The sequence below is a fragment of the Alligator mississippiensis genome, chromosome 5 (genome assembly GCF_030867095.1).
Source record: "Alligator mississippiensis isolate rAllMis1 chromosome 5, rAllMis1, whole genome shotgun sequence".
NCBI classification, from domain to species: domain Eukaryota; kingdom Metazoa; phylum Chordata; order Crocodylia; family Alligatoridae; genus Alligator; species Alligator mississippiensis.
The window spans coordinates 46,750,638-46,764,758 of NC_081828.1; the positions used below are offsets into that span (position 1 = coordinate 46,750,638).

Sequence of the window (14,121 nt, forward strand, 5' to 3'; positions counted from 1 at the left end):
ATCCCTGCCATCATGGCGGTGCTCCACACGCTGATTGGTTGTTTCACTAACCAATCAGAGTGCTCCAACAGCATTATGGACAGACAGTCAGATGGACTAAGCCCTTTATTATATAAGAATATATAAAGAAGTGGTAATATTTCCTTACCATCACTTAGAAAAGTGATTTGGCCTCAGTTTACAAGATGGCCTCAGATTTGACTTGTGGCTTCAATCTCACAAGGTGTTAATCATCAGAAAGATGGCCCAGAATGAGTCTGATGTATGCACTGCTGCCCAAGGGCTGCACACAACATGCATGTGTGGGTAGCTTAACAGGAACTATTCAAAGCCAACCACAGAGAGCCAAGTTCAGAACTCTGTAGGTAAGAATGGCCAGGCAAAGTACAGAACAGTGAACCTGGCCCTGAAAATATACTTGATAATCTCCTTAGTTGGGGAGTGGAGATTTTCCAGGGTTGTCCAGGACACTACCCACTACAAGTAACTGATCTAAAGCAAGGGTGTCAAAGATCTGGCCCATGGAGGCCCAGAGAATTGGCCTGTGGGTCTTGGACCAACCCTGAGTACCACATGTGACGTGTGGACCTGATCTGGCGAGTGCTGCATGTGACATGCAAGACTGGACCAGGAGCTACACGCATTACACGTGGCACAAGGGGCTGATCCAGGGTGCATGCTGTATGTAGCATCTGCAGCAGACTAGCCTCATGCACAGGCTCCATGGTCACTCTGGCTTGGACCCTACAGACTGGTCCTGTATGGTAGAGCCAGTACAGGAGATACATGCCATGAATGCCCCAGATCAGCCCCCTGAGCTATCTGCAGCACCCACGATGCTGGGTCCAGCCCTGGCACATGCAGCATGACAGATCAATTCCACGTGCTGCATGTAGCACACAGGGATGGGGCCAACATGTACTCTATGTGACATATGGGGCTGGACTGAGCACATGTGCTGCACAGGACGTAGGGGGCTGGTCCGGGTCATTCACTGCAGGTGGAACCCTGCCAGACTAGCCCTGCCCACTGGACCATAGATTGTTCCATGCCCCTCCTCCGGCCCATAGGGCTGGATGAGCTTTATACCCCTGATCTAAAGAAAACTTTGGCTGAACACCAGTGTTTCCTAAAGCTGATGGGTCCATTCATTTCCTAAAAGACATAGTGAACTCTGTTTCTTGGGTCATGAAAAGACAGGCAAGACCATGTACCCAGAACATAAATGGTATGGAACTGCCCCACAATGACTAGCCTGGGAAGGATGAGGTAGGGGCTTTAACAGACCCACTTGATCTGTGCTGTCTGTATCAGTGCATACTTACCACCTGTTGACATCTTGTAGGGGGTGGAGAACAGCATCTGTCATGGCAAAGAGTAAAATGGGCCATTAGTTGCCCTTGGAAAAGTGCTGCCTTCCTACCTTATTTCCTTTCAAATTCATTTTCTCAGACACCTGTGACTATGTGTAGCTATTGCAACCAATTCAGCTCACTCAGGAGCTTTTCTAAGTGATGCGTCTTTTATAGTACTGCAAAGATGAGGAAGAACTAAGGTGAGAGGACTATTCAGAAGGATCTGAAGTATCTACTCAGGGTTAAAAGAGCAGCCACTGCAGCAAGTAACACCACCACCTACTCCTTGGCTTTGACTGATCTTAAATTCTTTACAAAGGTGCTTAAGTATTAGTATCCCTGTTCTGTAGATAGAAAAGCCAAGGAACAGGGAAGGATGCAATGATCCCAAGCTCCTCCAATCAGCAAGTGGTAGAGTCAGAAGTGCATCTAGGTCCTGTGCTCTATCTACTAGACTAAACTGTTTGGTAACAAGGTACACTAACAGATGTATGGACCTCCAGGACTGGGTAAGACCTTACTACTTGAAGTATTAACATCCTACTGCTAATTGGGGCTGAAGGCCGTAGTCACCACGGAACTGAGCAAACAGACCCAGGGTCGAGTGTTCTGACGATGACGTCCATCGTTTCTGTTCTGCCAGAGGGACAGAGAGTTTGAGGCGCTGTTACTAAATAAAGAATTTTCAAATGAGAAAGTCCCAGCTGTTTGGCGTCAGAGAGCTGCTGGTCAGGACTGAGGTGCATTGCATTGGCAGAGGGGTTCAGCACTTCTACTTGCTCTCCAGCTACAGACTGCCATTCTCAGTGGGATTTTATTGTTGTTGTTGCTTTTAAATATAAAATAGCATGCATGTTCAGAGGAGAGAGCTCTCTATTTTTTTTTTGTAAGAAATACAATAGTTTTTGCAACAAAAGAAACTATTTATTTGGAATATGCATTACCAGTACAAATCAGGAGACTGTAAAACCTACACCTTGTTAGTATCATTATAGAACATAAAAGTTTCAGTTGGGATCAAAAAGACATAGGCCTTTTCTTTACAGAAGCAGAAAAGCTTAAAGTTTCAAAACCAGGTCAGAACAGAGAGTCTTTTTAGGTTTTTATATTCAGAATCCATTGGAGGGGGAGGGGTGGGGCAGAGGGGAGGAGAGAGATAAAAGAAAAAGTAGCTCAGAACAACTGGAATATCTTTACAAGAAAAGGGTTTCAAGTGAAAACCAAAAAAAGAAAAAAAAAGGAAAAAAAAAAGAAAGAAAAACCCCGCAATGTCTGATTTATATTTTAATAATAATTATTATAATTATAATAAAGGTGTATAAAAACAGAATTAATTCAGGAAGCTTTGAGATAAAAAAGAAACCTAAAGCAGAGTGATGTGAAGAGTTTTTTGGGTATTTTTAGGTCTTGAAAGGAAGGAAACAAAGTGATCAAAATCAATGTTTTGAAAAATACCTTTCCTTGAACTGAAACTTTTGACTATTATTTTTGAGAGGTATTTACAGTTATATTTTTCTTCACTGCTCCAATTACGACTAGCTTCCTAACACAGCTCCAGGGACTAGATACAGTTTTGTATGTACTTAGATTTATGCACAGAATGAGTACTATTGAAATCAGTGGCGCTTCCTGAGGTGTGGAAAGCTAAACAAGGATGTACATGTTTTTAGGATCAGCTCTTCTGACACCCTTACTTATTTCCAGACTTCCTGAGCAGTTCATGGGTTGATGACAATGTGTGTGGCCCCAGAGCCTGGTCCAGTGCCTATTGGAGATAAATTCTTCCAGAAGGGCTGTCATAAATCCATGATCTACCTACTCCAGAAGTCTGTCTCCAGCAGGAGGGGGATGGTGCAAGAAGATACATGAAACCCTACAACAGACGGTTTTGGAGGTTGCCCATGTAAGTCCCATCTTGTTTTCTAATTGTTAGAGACCAGAAACGTGATGTTTTTGCTGCCTTCCAATGCTCCAGTTTAGCCTAATGACTTGGAATATATGGATATCCTTGTTATCCACATGAACATTCAATTCTTCTTACTGAGTTCTTGGCCTCAGCAACATCTTACAGCAATGGATAATTTAATTATACATTGTGTGAAAGAGTATTTCCATTGACTTCAATGGGTTTTGGATGAAGTCGTAATTAAATGTAGATCAAGTGACAAGGAAATGGGGCAGCTACTTAATACTAAACAAAAAATAAGGAACAGCAGAAGCAGCACATCTGTACTAACTGATCAGAATGGGAGGATCCACTGATCTGAGATACTGCAATATTGTATGATAACAGTCCTTTAGTTAACCTCAGAATTTTGGACTAGTCGTCTTAGTTCTGTATCCAAAACTTGCTGCAATTACTGAAGTCTTTCATTGGCCTCAATGAGAGAAAAGGTGAGGAGTGTCTACGAAAATACTGGTTTGGAGAGACACTGGGCTCAATCATGAGGATGAAAAGAAATCTTTAACATTTAATGACGCTCAAAACTCAAGGGAGGAATTTATCGCCAGTAATAGAAAGAGTTTTCATGGCCTATATGAATTTCAGATAAGCCCTGATTCAGGAAGGAACTCAAACATGTATTTAAGTCTGTCCCTATACAGCAAAGCAGTTAGCCTTGGATTTTTTTTTCAGTGAAGCTAAGGAAGTTAGGTACCCAACTCCCATGGAGCCTTTAGCACAGACTGAACTTTAGCTATATGCTGAATTGACTTCAGCAGGCCATAAGCATGCATTTAGCTCTGCTGAATAGGGGTGGCTTTGCTGAATTGAGGTTACAGCTGGGCCTTGATCATGCATGTGTTTGTCCCTTTTCTGAGGTGGTCCATCAGGCCACAGCGTTTAGAAACTGAGGGTTAGAAGAGCAGCCTTTCATTTTCCTAGGGGATAGTTTGTTGGCTTAAAAGCAGAATCAGTCCCACAAATAAAACAAAAACAAATGAAAAAGTGATTTTTGCAAATTCAACTTTTCACATCACGTCTGAATACATACTAAAAGTGGAGGAACGGGAAGTTGCAAGGCCATTGTCTTGGACAATTTAAAAAATAATCATCATCATCATCATCATAAAAGCCCCCGAAAAAAAAAAAAAGAAACGCCGAACAAAGAAAGTAATTTCTGGGTCTCAACGTTAATAAACATAAAGTGTTAGAATGTACCTATTATGCTCACTATTCCAACCATTTTTTTTAAAGTTTTACAAAATGAATTACTGTCACTTTTTAAACATTGTGTAAGAGGAAATGAGTGTGCACAACTACACTTTTCTAGCATTCTTGAACTAATTCACAAATGCAAGAAAATTAAAAAAATGGGAAAAAAGAAAAAAAGGTGATGAATGTAGGTAGTTTGGTGTTATAAACTATACAGGAATGAAGCGCTTTTTGCCACAGAAAGAACAAGAAAGGAAATTCCTCCCTGTTCAATTTTGCGTGCTATGAGGGTCTTTTTTATTTTTTTTATTATAAACACTATTAAATTCAGACTGCTTTTTTGGTTTTTTTTTCCTTTATCTGAATATACAAGAACATTCATTATCAAATGTTCGTTATCATCAATACTACAAAGAACGAGACACAAATCGCAAGAAACAATGGAAAATGTTAATAAAGCTGAAAGAATCGTTGAGTTTTTTTGTTTTTTTTTAATTTTTATTTTTTTTTAGTTTCTGCAGTTTTTTGTTTTTTTGTTGTTTTTTTCATTTTGTTTTGTTATGTTTTTTTGGTATCGAAGTCAGGTTTTTCTGGGCAGAAAAAACTAAAAAAAACGCGAAGTTTGTGAAAAAAGGCAACCAACCAGTCAGCAACAACAACAAAAGATGCAAAGGGAACAAAACAGGAAACCAAAAATGAGACTTATTAAGTACCATAAAGGAGTCAATACCATGCCATGGAGAGTGGGGGAGGAAGACAGCAAGAGATAGGTAAGTAATTGCAGGGTGGATAAATGCAGCTCCATCTAGGTGCTCCAAGAACTGGTCTCTGCTGCTATGGAGGTGGCATCCAGCTCAGTTCTCAGGCCAAACAGGGAGTGGTACTAGTGCCTGCTGCTTTGTGTAGCTTTAATCTCACATCACGTTATTCATTTTCAAGAGGTACCATTGCACACCATTGCACCTACTTGTCAGCTAACTTCACGACCCCCCATGGTACAACTGGCTCTAGGGGGGTATAGGGAGTGTTTACAGGGAGGACTCTTGACATCAGTGGGTATCCACGCAGGCACTGAGGTCCACCTCTGCGGGGCCAATTTCAGGATCAGGATCACAAACTCTGATCCAGCCAAATACTTAAGCACCTGCTTAACTTTAAGCACTTCAGTACTCCTTTTGATGACAACAGCAATCATTGCCTTCCAAAGGACTACTCATGTGGTTTGAGTGCTTTAAGGCCGTAGACCAAGATGTAGCCTATATATGGCTAATGAAGTAGTCAGGATGCCATAATGGATGAGGCACTGGTTATTGGGGGAAGTGCAATTTGAAGAGTGGGGAGAAGGCAGAATAAAAGAAAGTACAGTAGGTAAAAGGGGTGGCATAAGATGATGGTCCCCTTGGGAAGTAAAAATCCTCTTCCCTCCTAGCATTTTCATGTTCCTACTTCAGCTTCATCTCAGACGAACACAAAGCGTCAGTTATGGCCCAAGGATCAGACTGTCACTTCACATTCAGAAGGGGGCTTTATTCTATTTTCCTACTCTACCCTCACTCAATTTTGCAAACACCGGTGTGTGCATGCGCGCACACATATATGTAATGTGCATATGTGGATGTGAATCATCTAGTGCCGAGGCCAATACAATGTATAATTGTATTGATTGATATTTTATCATCTTTAGTGCAGAAAGACATATTATTTGTACCCACCAAAGTCATGTGTTATAATCAGGTCACCCCCCAAGCAGCTGCTAAGAAACCTGTACCATGCACTGCCCTACTCTGTATTCTGTGTTGCAAGGTGGGGTTACAGAAACTTTGCATCTGGAATGTTCTAGACAAGTTTGGTATATTTAGGGCTAGTTGGTGAGCACTTTTACTACTTCTGGTAATTAGTCACTGCCGTGTATAAGCCAACTGCAAGCAATCAGACTTCTTTTGGGACTAGCTTCTCTCTACTGTGAATAAAAAAGTTCACATGAGGGTTCTTAATTGGGACCATTTTTAATATCCCTCTACCTCTAAAGATCTAAGTGTCATAGCATTAGAACTGGCAGACTGGCTAAGAAAATGCAAAGAAACCAAAATCACTCATATTTTGGATTTGGCAGGGAAATGTAGCCACCAATATTTTAGAAAGTTATAGACTTTATAATCTAGAGGTTCATAATCCATCTAAACTAACCCTTTAATTTAAAAAAGGCTCTCAATTTGTCAAGCAAAGACCTCAGAAAGTGGAGGCCTCAGAATCTTCCAGGGCTAGTGCTGCTAGAAAGTACTGCACGTCCCCCTGGAAAGTCAAAACACCCCCCCGTGCACCCAGTTCAAGCGAAGAGGGTTCCTGATTGCAATTCTGCACAGCCATGGTCCATCAGAGCCATGGACCTGCCACTTCAGCAAGCCCAGGCCTCCAGCCACTTTGTATTTTTTTCCAGGGCCAGTTTTAATTTTTTTCTGGAAGATGCTTTATTTTCAGTGGTGGAAACTTGAAGCTGTTCAGTACTAATCTTATTCTAATATTTAAACAGTAGACAAAAATACCATTGGAGGTAGGTTACAGATCCAACTGAATGGTTCTGCACTTTGTCCCATGTGATCCATATGCATAACACATGCACGCATACATATTCTTTGAGCTTCTTAAGGCTTAGGCCTTGGCTGATCCTGCAAACACTCATGCACCTGCTTAAGTTTGTGAGTTGTTCCCGAGAGCCAGTAGAGCTAACCCTACGTATATATTCTCAGAAGGACCTTCATTTGCACAGGAGCACATGGAGCTTATTTTCACAGCTGCTTTCCCTTTAAAAGTGAGAGGAATCATGCAGCCGACCCCATCACACAAGCAGCACTCTCAGTGATAGCCATCAGTCGCCGGTCTGCCTCCTTTCTCAGAGAACTTACCTAAACTGCTCTCCTACCTCCTTCACCTAAGTGCCACTTTTACACCTCTCTGTTGTACTTGTACACAGGTAGCAGAGCCTGTCTCCTTTCTGTCAGGGAGGAAGCCTGTCTGCTCCTCTCTGCAGCCCCTCCTCCTGAAGGCTGCCCAAATGCTGAATGGCAACCAGTGTTGTGAGTCATGTTCTAGTCTGGCAACACAAGAGAAATCCAGGAGGTTAACTGACTAGGGTGGAAGATCCTATGATTTATTACAATACTTTTAATGACTCATCTCAGGTTGATGAAGGGATAACAGGACTGATACCAACATCTTAATGTGAAAAAAACTCCAGAACCAAAAAAACCCAAATGCATTTTATGGGGTTTTGCTCCAGACCAAAATAGATCCATTTTGTTTAAAACTTCCAATGGCATCCAGTCCATTAATTTCATGTATTTACTACATACACACCTATCTTTGGGGTGTCATCCTCTCCCCTCAACATCATTCATGATAACAGGGCCAAAGTGCAGAAAGAAGCAGCCTTTCTCTCCCTGTTCCCAGTCATCACTGCTTGTTAACATAATTATAAAGAATACTGATGCCTGAGCATTCACACGGTGCTAAACGAGACCCTTGTAGGGGGGTATGCTGTGCCTGCATATATATCCCATTGCAACTGTGGAATGTATGCCTTAATGCCCACTTAACCCCATAGCAGGTGGCCGTGCCCTTTCCTTCTGTCCAAGGTAAGACACAATCTCTCCCATTGTTGCTTAAACTCAGGGTATCACTCTCAAAACTAAGAATAATTCCCGACAGACATAATAAGTGCTGTGCACACCTGCTGGATCCCCATCAGTTTTGAGTTAAACTTTGGACAGCACTTTGATCATGTAACACATTATGTAAGTGCTAAATGTTTTCACTATAGGTGCCCATAATCTCTCAGCCACCTCTTTCTGCTTTTCCCTTCTTAGCAGTGCCATGATGCCAAGGACGTTGGCAGGTAAGGTTATTTTTGTTATAAAGCCAGGTGAATGCCATGCCCACTTGCCGAGTTGGATGCCTCGTATGTTTGGGGTCTGATTCAAAGCACACTGGCAGAGGTAAGTGATGGGATTTTATATTTAAATCTGTTTGTAAAGACAACCTTGTGGTACCTTTTGAAAGTGAGCAGAATATCAAGCACAAGACTTTCACTCCCTTTTCCTACATGCCCTGTGGCACTGGGAAAACATTTATCCACCCTGTAATTGGAAATGCCCTTGGGGGCAACTCACCGAGGTTTTGGGATGGCTCTGGAACAGGAAAGCATTCTGCTACCTATTTCCAGAAACAGAAGAGTGGTGAAGAAGCATCAGAAGGAAAGGCTGATGTGTGGCATACTCCTGCTAAGAGGTAGGTGTGAGCACAAGAGAAACTGAAGGAGGTGGTTGCCTTTTAGTAAAAGAGTGAGGTAAATTTTGGCTCCTCAGAAAACCAGTGAAAATGTACAAATACTTTTTGTTGTTGTTGTTGTTTTGTTATTTTTTTCCCTCTTTAAATTCTTCTACCTGTTGAAAATATCCTTCAGTGGGAGGATTTGGGAGGGGGATGGTGGTGGTGGCAGGGGGAGGGGTGGCTTCTACCCAGAAAATAAAGGGAAGAGAGTATAAAGAAGTGTCCAGATTGGCTGAAAAAGCATCCCGACGAAGAGAAGAGAAGGAGACTCTTATTGTGTTTGCTGATTGGTTCCACCTCCAGTCTGACTGCTTCAGCATTAGGAGAGAACCCCTCCCCTCCCACCCCTGCCCCTGAAGGGGACTGGGGTCAGCCAGGGATGCAATTTGCTGGGAGATCAGTTGGAGGTATCAGAGTGAACGCTGCCAGGGCCTTCTGTGGGGGAGGTCACTGATGAGGGGGTAGTAGCATCTTGCCAACCTCCATTAGCCTGAGGGGAAACAAAGAGAGCTTATCAGTTGTATGATACCAAACATGAGATTTAAATATTCACCCTCTTGAGCTCACCCACCCCATCCTCAGCTGGCTTCTGCCATGCTCCACACACACCACTGTTACCATCGACTTAAGCATTGCTAGGGGTGCCGGGCAGGATTTTTGAAGGTACATAATGCACCTAGAGATGCAGATTAGGCCTACTGTTCCTTCCACCGCACGGGGCAGCCTTCTTGCAGAGGAATGCAAATTCCACCACTGGCTTTGCTCATAACAAGTTGCTCAAATTTGCCTGGTGTGGTCCCTTTTTCATGAGCCGCAGTAATTCTTTATGTAGGTGCTACCATTTTGGTTAGAGGAGACACGCCTATTTTGTGCCCATGCAGATTAACGTACAAGGGAGGGGACACCCCAAAATTAAAGCCAAAACCTGCAGCCCAATCCTGAAAACAGTTTGAACTTTTTGGTAACAACTAAAAAATTAAAAAACATCCCAAGTATATAGGACAGGTCTACAGTACTAAAAATTAGACATGCAGCTCACACCCAGCATTGGGTGAGATGTTTGTGCCTTGGCTCTGCTATTATTACCATTTATTTACACTACTGTACCACCTAGATGCTTCCCTCCTAGATCCGTTCTGTTAGTTGCAAACACAGAACAAAGACAGGAAACCAGCATTTGGTGCTGATCTTTGTGAGAGCCAAGGCATGCTGCTAGAGCCATGCAGTAGAGCCCTGCCCCTGCTTCTGCTTCTTTTACAGTCAATTAGGACACTCAGCTATTTGGCACCTATTACAAGTGCTGCCTATGCTACCACGTCATAATGTGAATATACCCTCGACACTAGGTACTGGCCTCTCCTATGGGGGCAGGACACATATGGAAACTTGGAGGAAAAATCCCAAACACTGCCTCCCCAGGGAACCTCTCTAAATGCAGCCAGGCTGAGGGTTCTTAGTAAATCCCTTCCCATTTAAAAACAGATCTAGGAAAAGGACCCCAGCATCTGAACTGGCCTTGAGCTTTCTGTGAGCATGTCTTCATGCAAAGTCTGCCTGCTTAGAGGGACACAAACTTGCTGCAGAACTTGGGATGTTAGCTGGCTTCCCTTATTGCCACCACAAACCCCAGGGCATGCTTCCCTTCTTTCCTTTACAGCAGGTTGTTATTAAATAGGATAAAAAGAGCAAACAAATCGCCTCCCAGTGCTGTTTGTCTTAAAGTGCAATTAGAATCTCAAGAAGTGACCTCCAGGGCTTTGGGATTTATTCTCGCTCAATGATTCTGCCCCTAATTTGCACTCTTTACAAAGGGAGACAAAGCAAAGCAAAACTATTTTTCTATGGGTTTGACCACAAATTCCAAGTAGGCTCTGGAAGCCCCATCTTTCTGCTTCTTATGTCAGCAGCCCTAGAGATGCTGTGCTTGCAACTTAGCCTACAGCCCTGCCGGCTGTTCAGGGAGGCAGCGTCAAATGGGGCTCTCACTCTCCTAGCCGTATCCCAGGCTGCAAGCTGGAGCACTCATCTACCTGAACAGTCAGCAGATGTAAATGGGAGGCAGTGAATAAAGATGTGGTGCTTTTCTAGCAGAGCCAAATTTTTTTGGCTGTTTGAAGTGGGAAGGGGATATGGGGTTGGCCTCTCCAAGTACAGTATGAGGGAAGGGGAATGGAAGGTTACTACCCACTCCTTGGCTGCTGCCACTCTTCCTTAGCTGCTTGTCCCCTTTGGAGAGGACCAGATGCTGCACCCAGAATCCTTACCTCGCTCTGACATTGATTCAGTGCTATGCTCATTAATCCTTCCAAACTCCTGCCTGCACCTGACTTGGCGGCAGCCGCTGTCCTGTTTTAGACATGCCTGAGCCATCTCTCTCGCATCTCTTCCTCTGCACCTTACCTCTGTAGTGCTTCACTGACGCACAGAATCCATCACTGGCTGTGACAGCCTAACCTAACCTGGTACTGGAAGACAGTTTCATTTGCAACCCAGAAATACGCCAGGGTGCCACAAAGCGGCTGATGTCAACACCAAGCACACGTCAAGTGCAGGTGGGCCATATGCTGTTACCACCACTGCCTTGGGCAGGGGCAGGTAAGCTGGGCATGCTTCACCAACCCAAATCACTCCAACAATGGCAAGGCTGGCAAGAAATAACAGCAATGGGAAGAAAGGACACACAGCCACGAAATGCAGGACAAGCATTGCCCACTGAAGCCTCCAGAAGGGCAGGACTCCACAAGAGCGAAATACACACTAGCTCTGTTGCTGGTATTAGTCATTGCAATGAAAAAATGCCTTTGTGGGGAAGGGGGACTCTCTCATATACACACACAGGCAGGCTATACATAGATTCACAGTACATATACAAATGATATGGCCAGCCACACACAGACAGAGTAGACAGACAGGCACACACATACTCAAGGGAGGAGGTGACAGAGCAGTTTGCATCTCATGCAATTCCAGAGGTGTCAGTTCAAGACTGGTTCTGAACTTGAGCTGACAGCCACCCTTGCTATAAATGGGTACCCTAGTCATCTGGACTGTCCAATGCAGCCAGATGTGCTGCTAGCTGCACCCCACCCCCACTGTACCTTTGGCTCCAGAAACTTAGGCTGCCTTAGCCCCATTGGCCTAATGGGCTGTTAAGCTCAGGCTCTATTTTAAATACTCATACTCAGCCTATAAGAGACGCCCATACCTACCTTCTTTATACATAGAGATGTGCGCACATACACACACACACGCCATTTTACACACTCACAGCCACACTGGGTGTGGATGGCTGCACACACACATGCACACCCGCATATGCATAAGCACATTTGCATACATATGCAGACTGTATAAAGATCACTGTATTCCTATTATATACACACAATGTATATACCTTTACAGACAGACACACAAGAACAGATTTTACCCAGACACCCGCTGTCATACATATAATACACACGAGCGTGCACACAGCCAGAGCAGCACATTGTTTACTGCTTCCCAGAAGATACAGTAGACACTCTTACACATTTCTGACCACTGCAAGAGGCAGCAATTACCACAGATTATCAGCCCGACAATGACAGGCTGTGTAAAGAGAGACACTGAGCCAACTCTGCAGCCTGGAGACTGGCATATTCGAGTACACTTAGGACATTAATAGCAATTTACGTGCCATCACTGAGGCAAAGCCACAATGGCTCTGTTGGCAGCCTCTTATTTTGAAGCCTGTTATTTGTTGGAGTTACAAGCTATAATCACAACAGAAACTTTCAAAACCCTTATCTTCCGTGACGCACCAAATCTATTTCAGAGCCGTAATTGCTATGTCACCAGAGAGTTTGCTGCTTAATGCACTCAAATGCCATTTAGTGTTTGCAGGGTCATTACAGCTAGCAGATCGGGGGAGGGGAAGGGGGGGTCGTTTAGAACAGGACTACAGTTCCTATTGTGCCAAACTATTTTTAGAGGGGGTTTTTTTTTTATTCTATCCACTGATGAAATAAGAAAGTGGGAGAAAATCTTTTATACAATCAATGCCATGCCTTGCTATTTAACACCCCAAAGAAATGCTCTGCAAGTCTGGGAAGCTCCCATTCTACTCAGGACTGGCAATTACACATCTTACTTTTTTTAAGTTCTTAGCTCCTATGCCTTCTCTTTTGTCTAACAGAGAGGCATAGAAAAGTCTGTTTCCATAAGGGTGCTGTGTCCTTATATATAGCCATTCTAGTGAGGAGCTACCATCCAAAACACTGACTATCCCCTCAAAACACACTGACAACAAAAATTAATGAGGACTGATATAGCAAAGTATCTGATCCAATGCAGAAAGGGAATTTCCAAGTGAGCTGGATCAGGCATCAAGGAACTAGAGTACCACATATAACAGTGGTGCTCAACCTTTTTCTCCTTTGGGTTGGATGAGTGGTGTGAGGCTGGCCTGTGTGTGCCTGGATTAGGCCTCATGCTGCCCCATCCCCAGGTGTCCAATCTAAGGGGCAGGGCCAAGCTATCCAGAGGGCCCCCCATAGGTCCAGAAATTTGACAGCAGGGAAGTGGAAATTAGTGCTGCAATTGCTCCCCTGAGGCCAAATTTTTGGATCTGTGGGGAGCACTGCACGTTGGATGACATGGGTCCAGAGGTAACATCTAGACCCCAGGCCAAGGGGTTGAGCTCACTTGCTCTCCCTTTCTCTCTCTCTTTCTCTCTCTCTCTCTCTCTCTCACACACACACACACACACACACACCCCCACCCACCCACCCACCCTCGTTAGATTGGCAGGAGGAAATTCATCTACTGTGCATGTGCTGGCTGTGGGGGACACGCAGTTTGTGAGCCTTTGAACAGCTGTGCCGTGGAATTTTGCTGCAGCAACGAGCTCCAATGAGCTCAGAAGCATGGGGATGGGGAATGCCTTAAACAGGTGTGCCACAGAAAATTTGTATTAATGTAAGCATGCGTTGGGCTGGAAAAGGTTGGGAAACAAAGCTCTAGCCCATACCTTGAGAGCACACAGTCCCATCAGTTTCGAGGCAATTCCCAACCCCAATGGAAAGCTCAGCCTAAACTTCCTCCCTGAGCTCACCTTTTCTTAGTGTTTCCTGCTACAAACTCCCCTACCATCACTCATGCCTCCTTTATTACCACTTACTTTTGCCATTAGTGTAATGTAGAGAAGAACTGCTGCAGAAACATATGCATAGACACAGTCCTTGCCACAAGACCTTAGAATGCAAGAACATATACTAAGGGGAAAACCCCAGAGACATGCCCAGTCCA

The 14,121-nt window shown here is 43.9% G+C and overlaps 1 protein-coding gene across 3 annotated transcripts in view; it reads right to left on the bottom strand.

The window, feature by feature from the left end:
• Positions 1–2,257: 2,257 nt before the first annotated feature.
• The window catches only part of PBX1 (PBX homeobox 1), a 254,184-nt gene continuing 242,320 nt past the window's right edge, over positions 2,258–14,121 (bottom strand). For 2 of the 3 annotated variants that reach the window (XM_059728315.1, XM_014596002.3), the window contains exon 9: positions 2,258–9,325. In XM_059728315.1, the coding sequence (XP_059584298.1) occupies positions 9,233–9,325 (93 nt within the window). In that variant the 3' untranslated portion in view covers positions 2,258–9,232. The remainder of the gene's footprint in view (positions 9,326–14,121) is intronic. The other variant, XM_059728316.1, reaches the window with a different exon arrangement.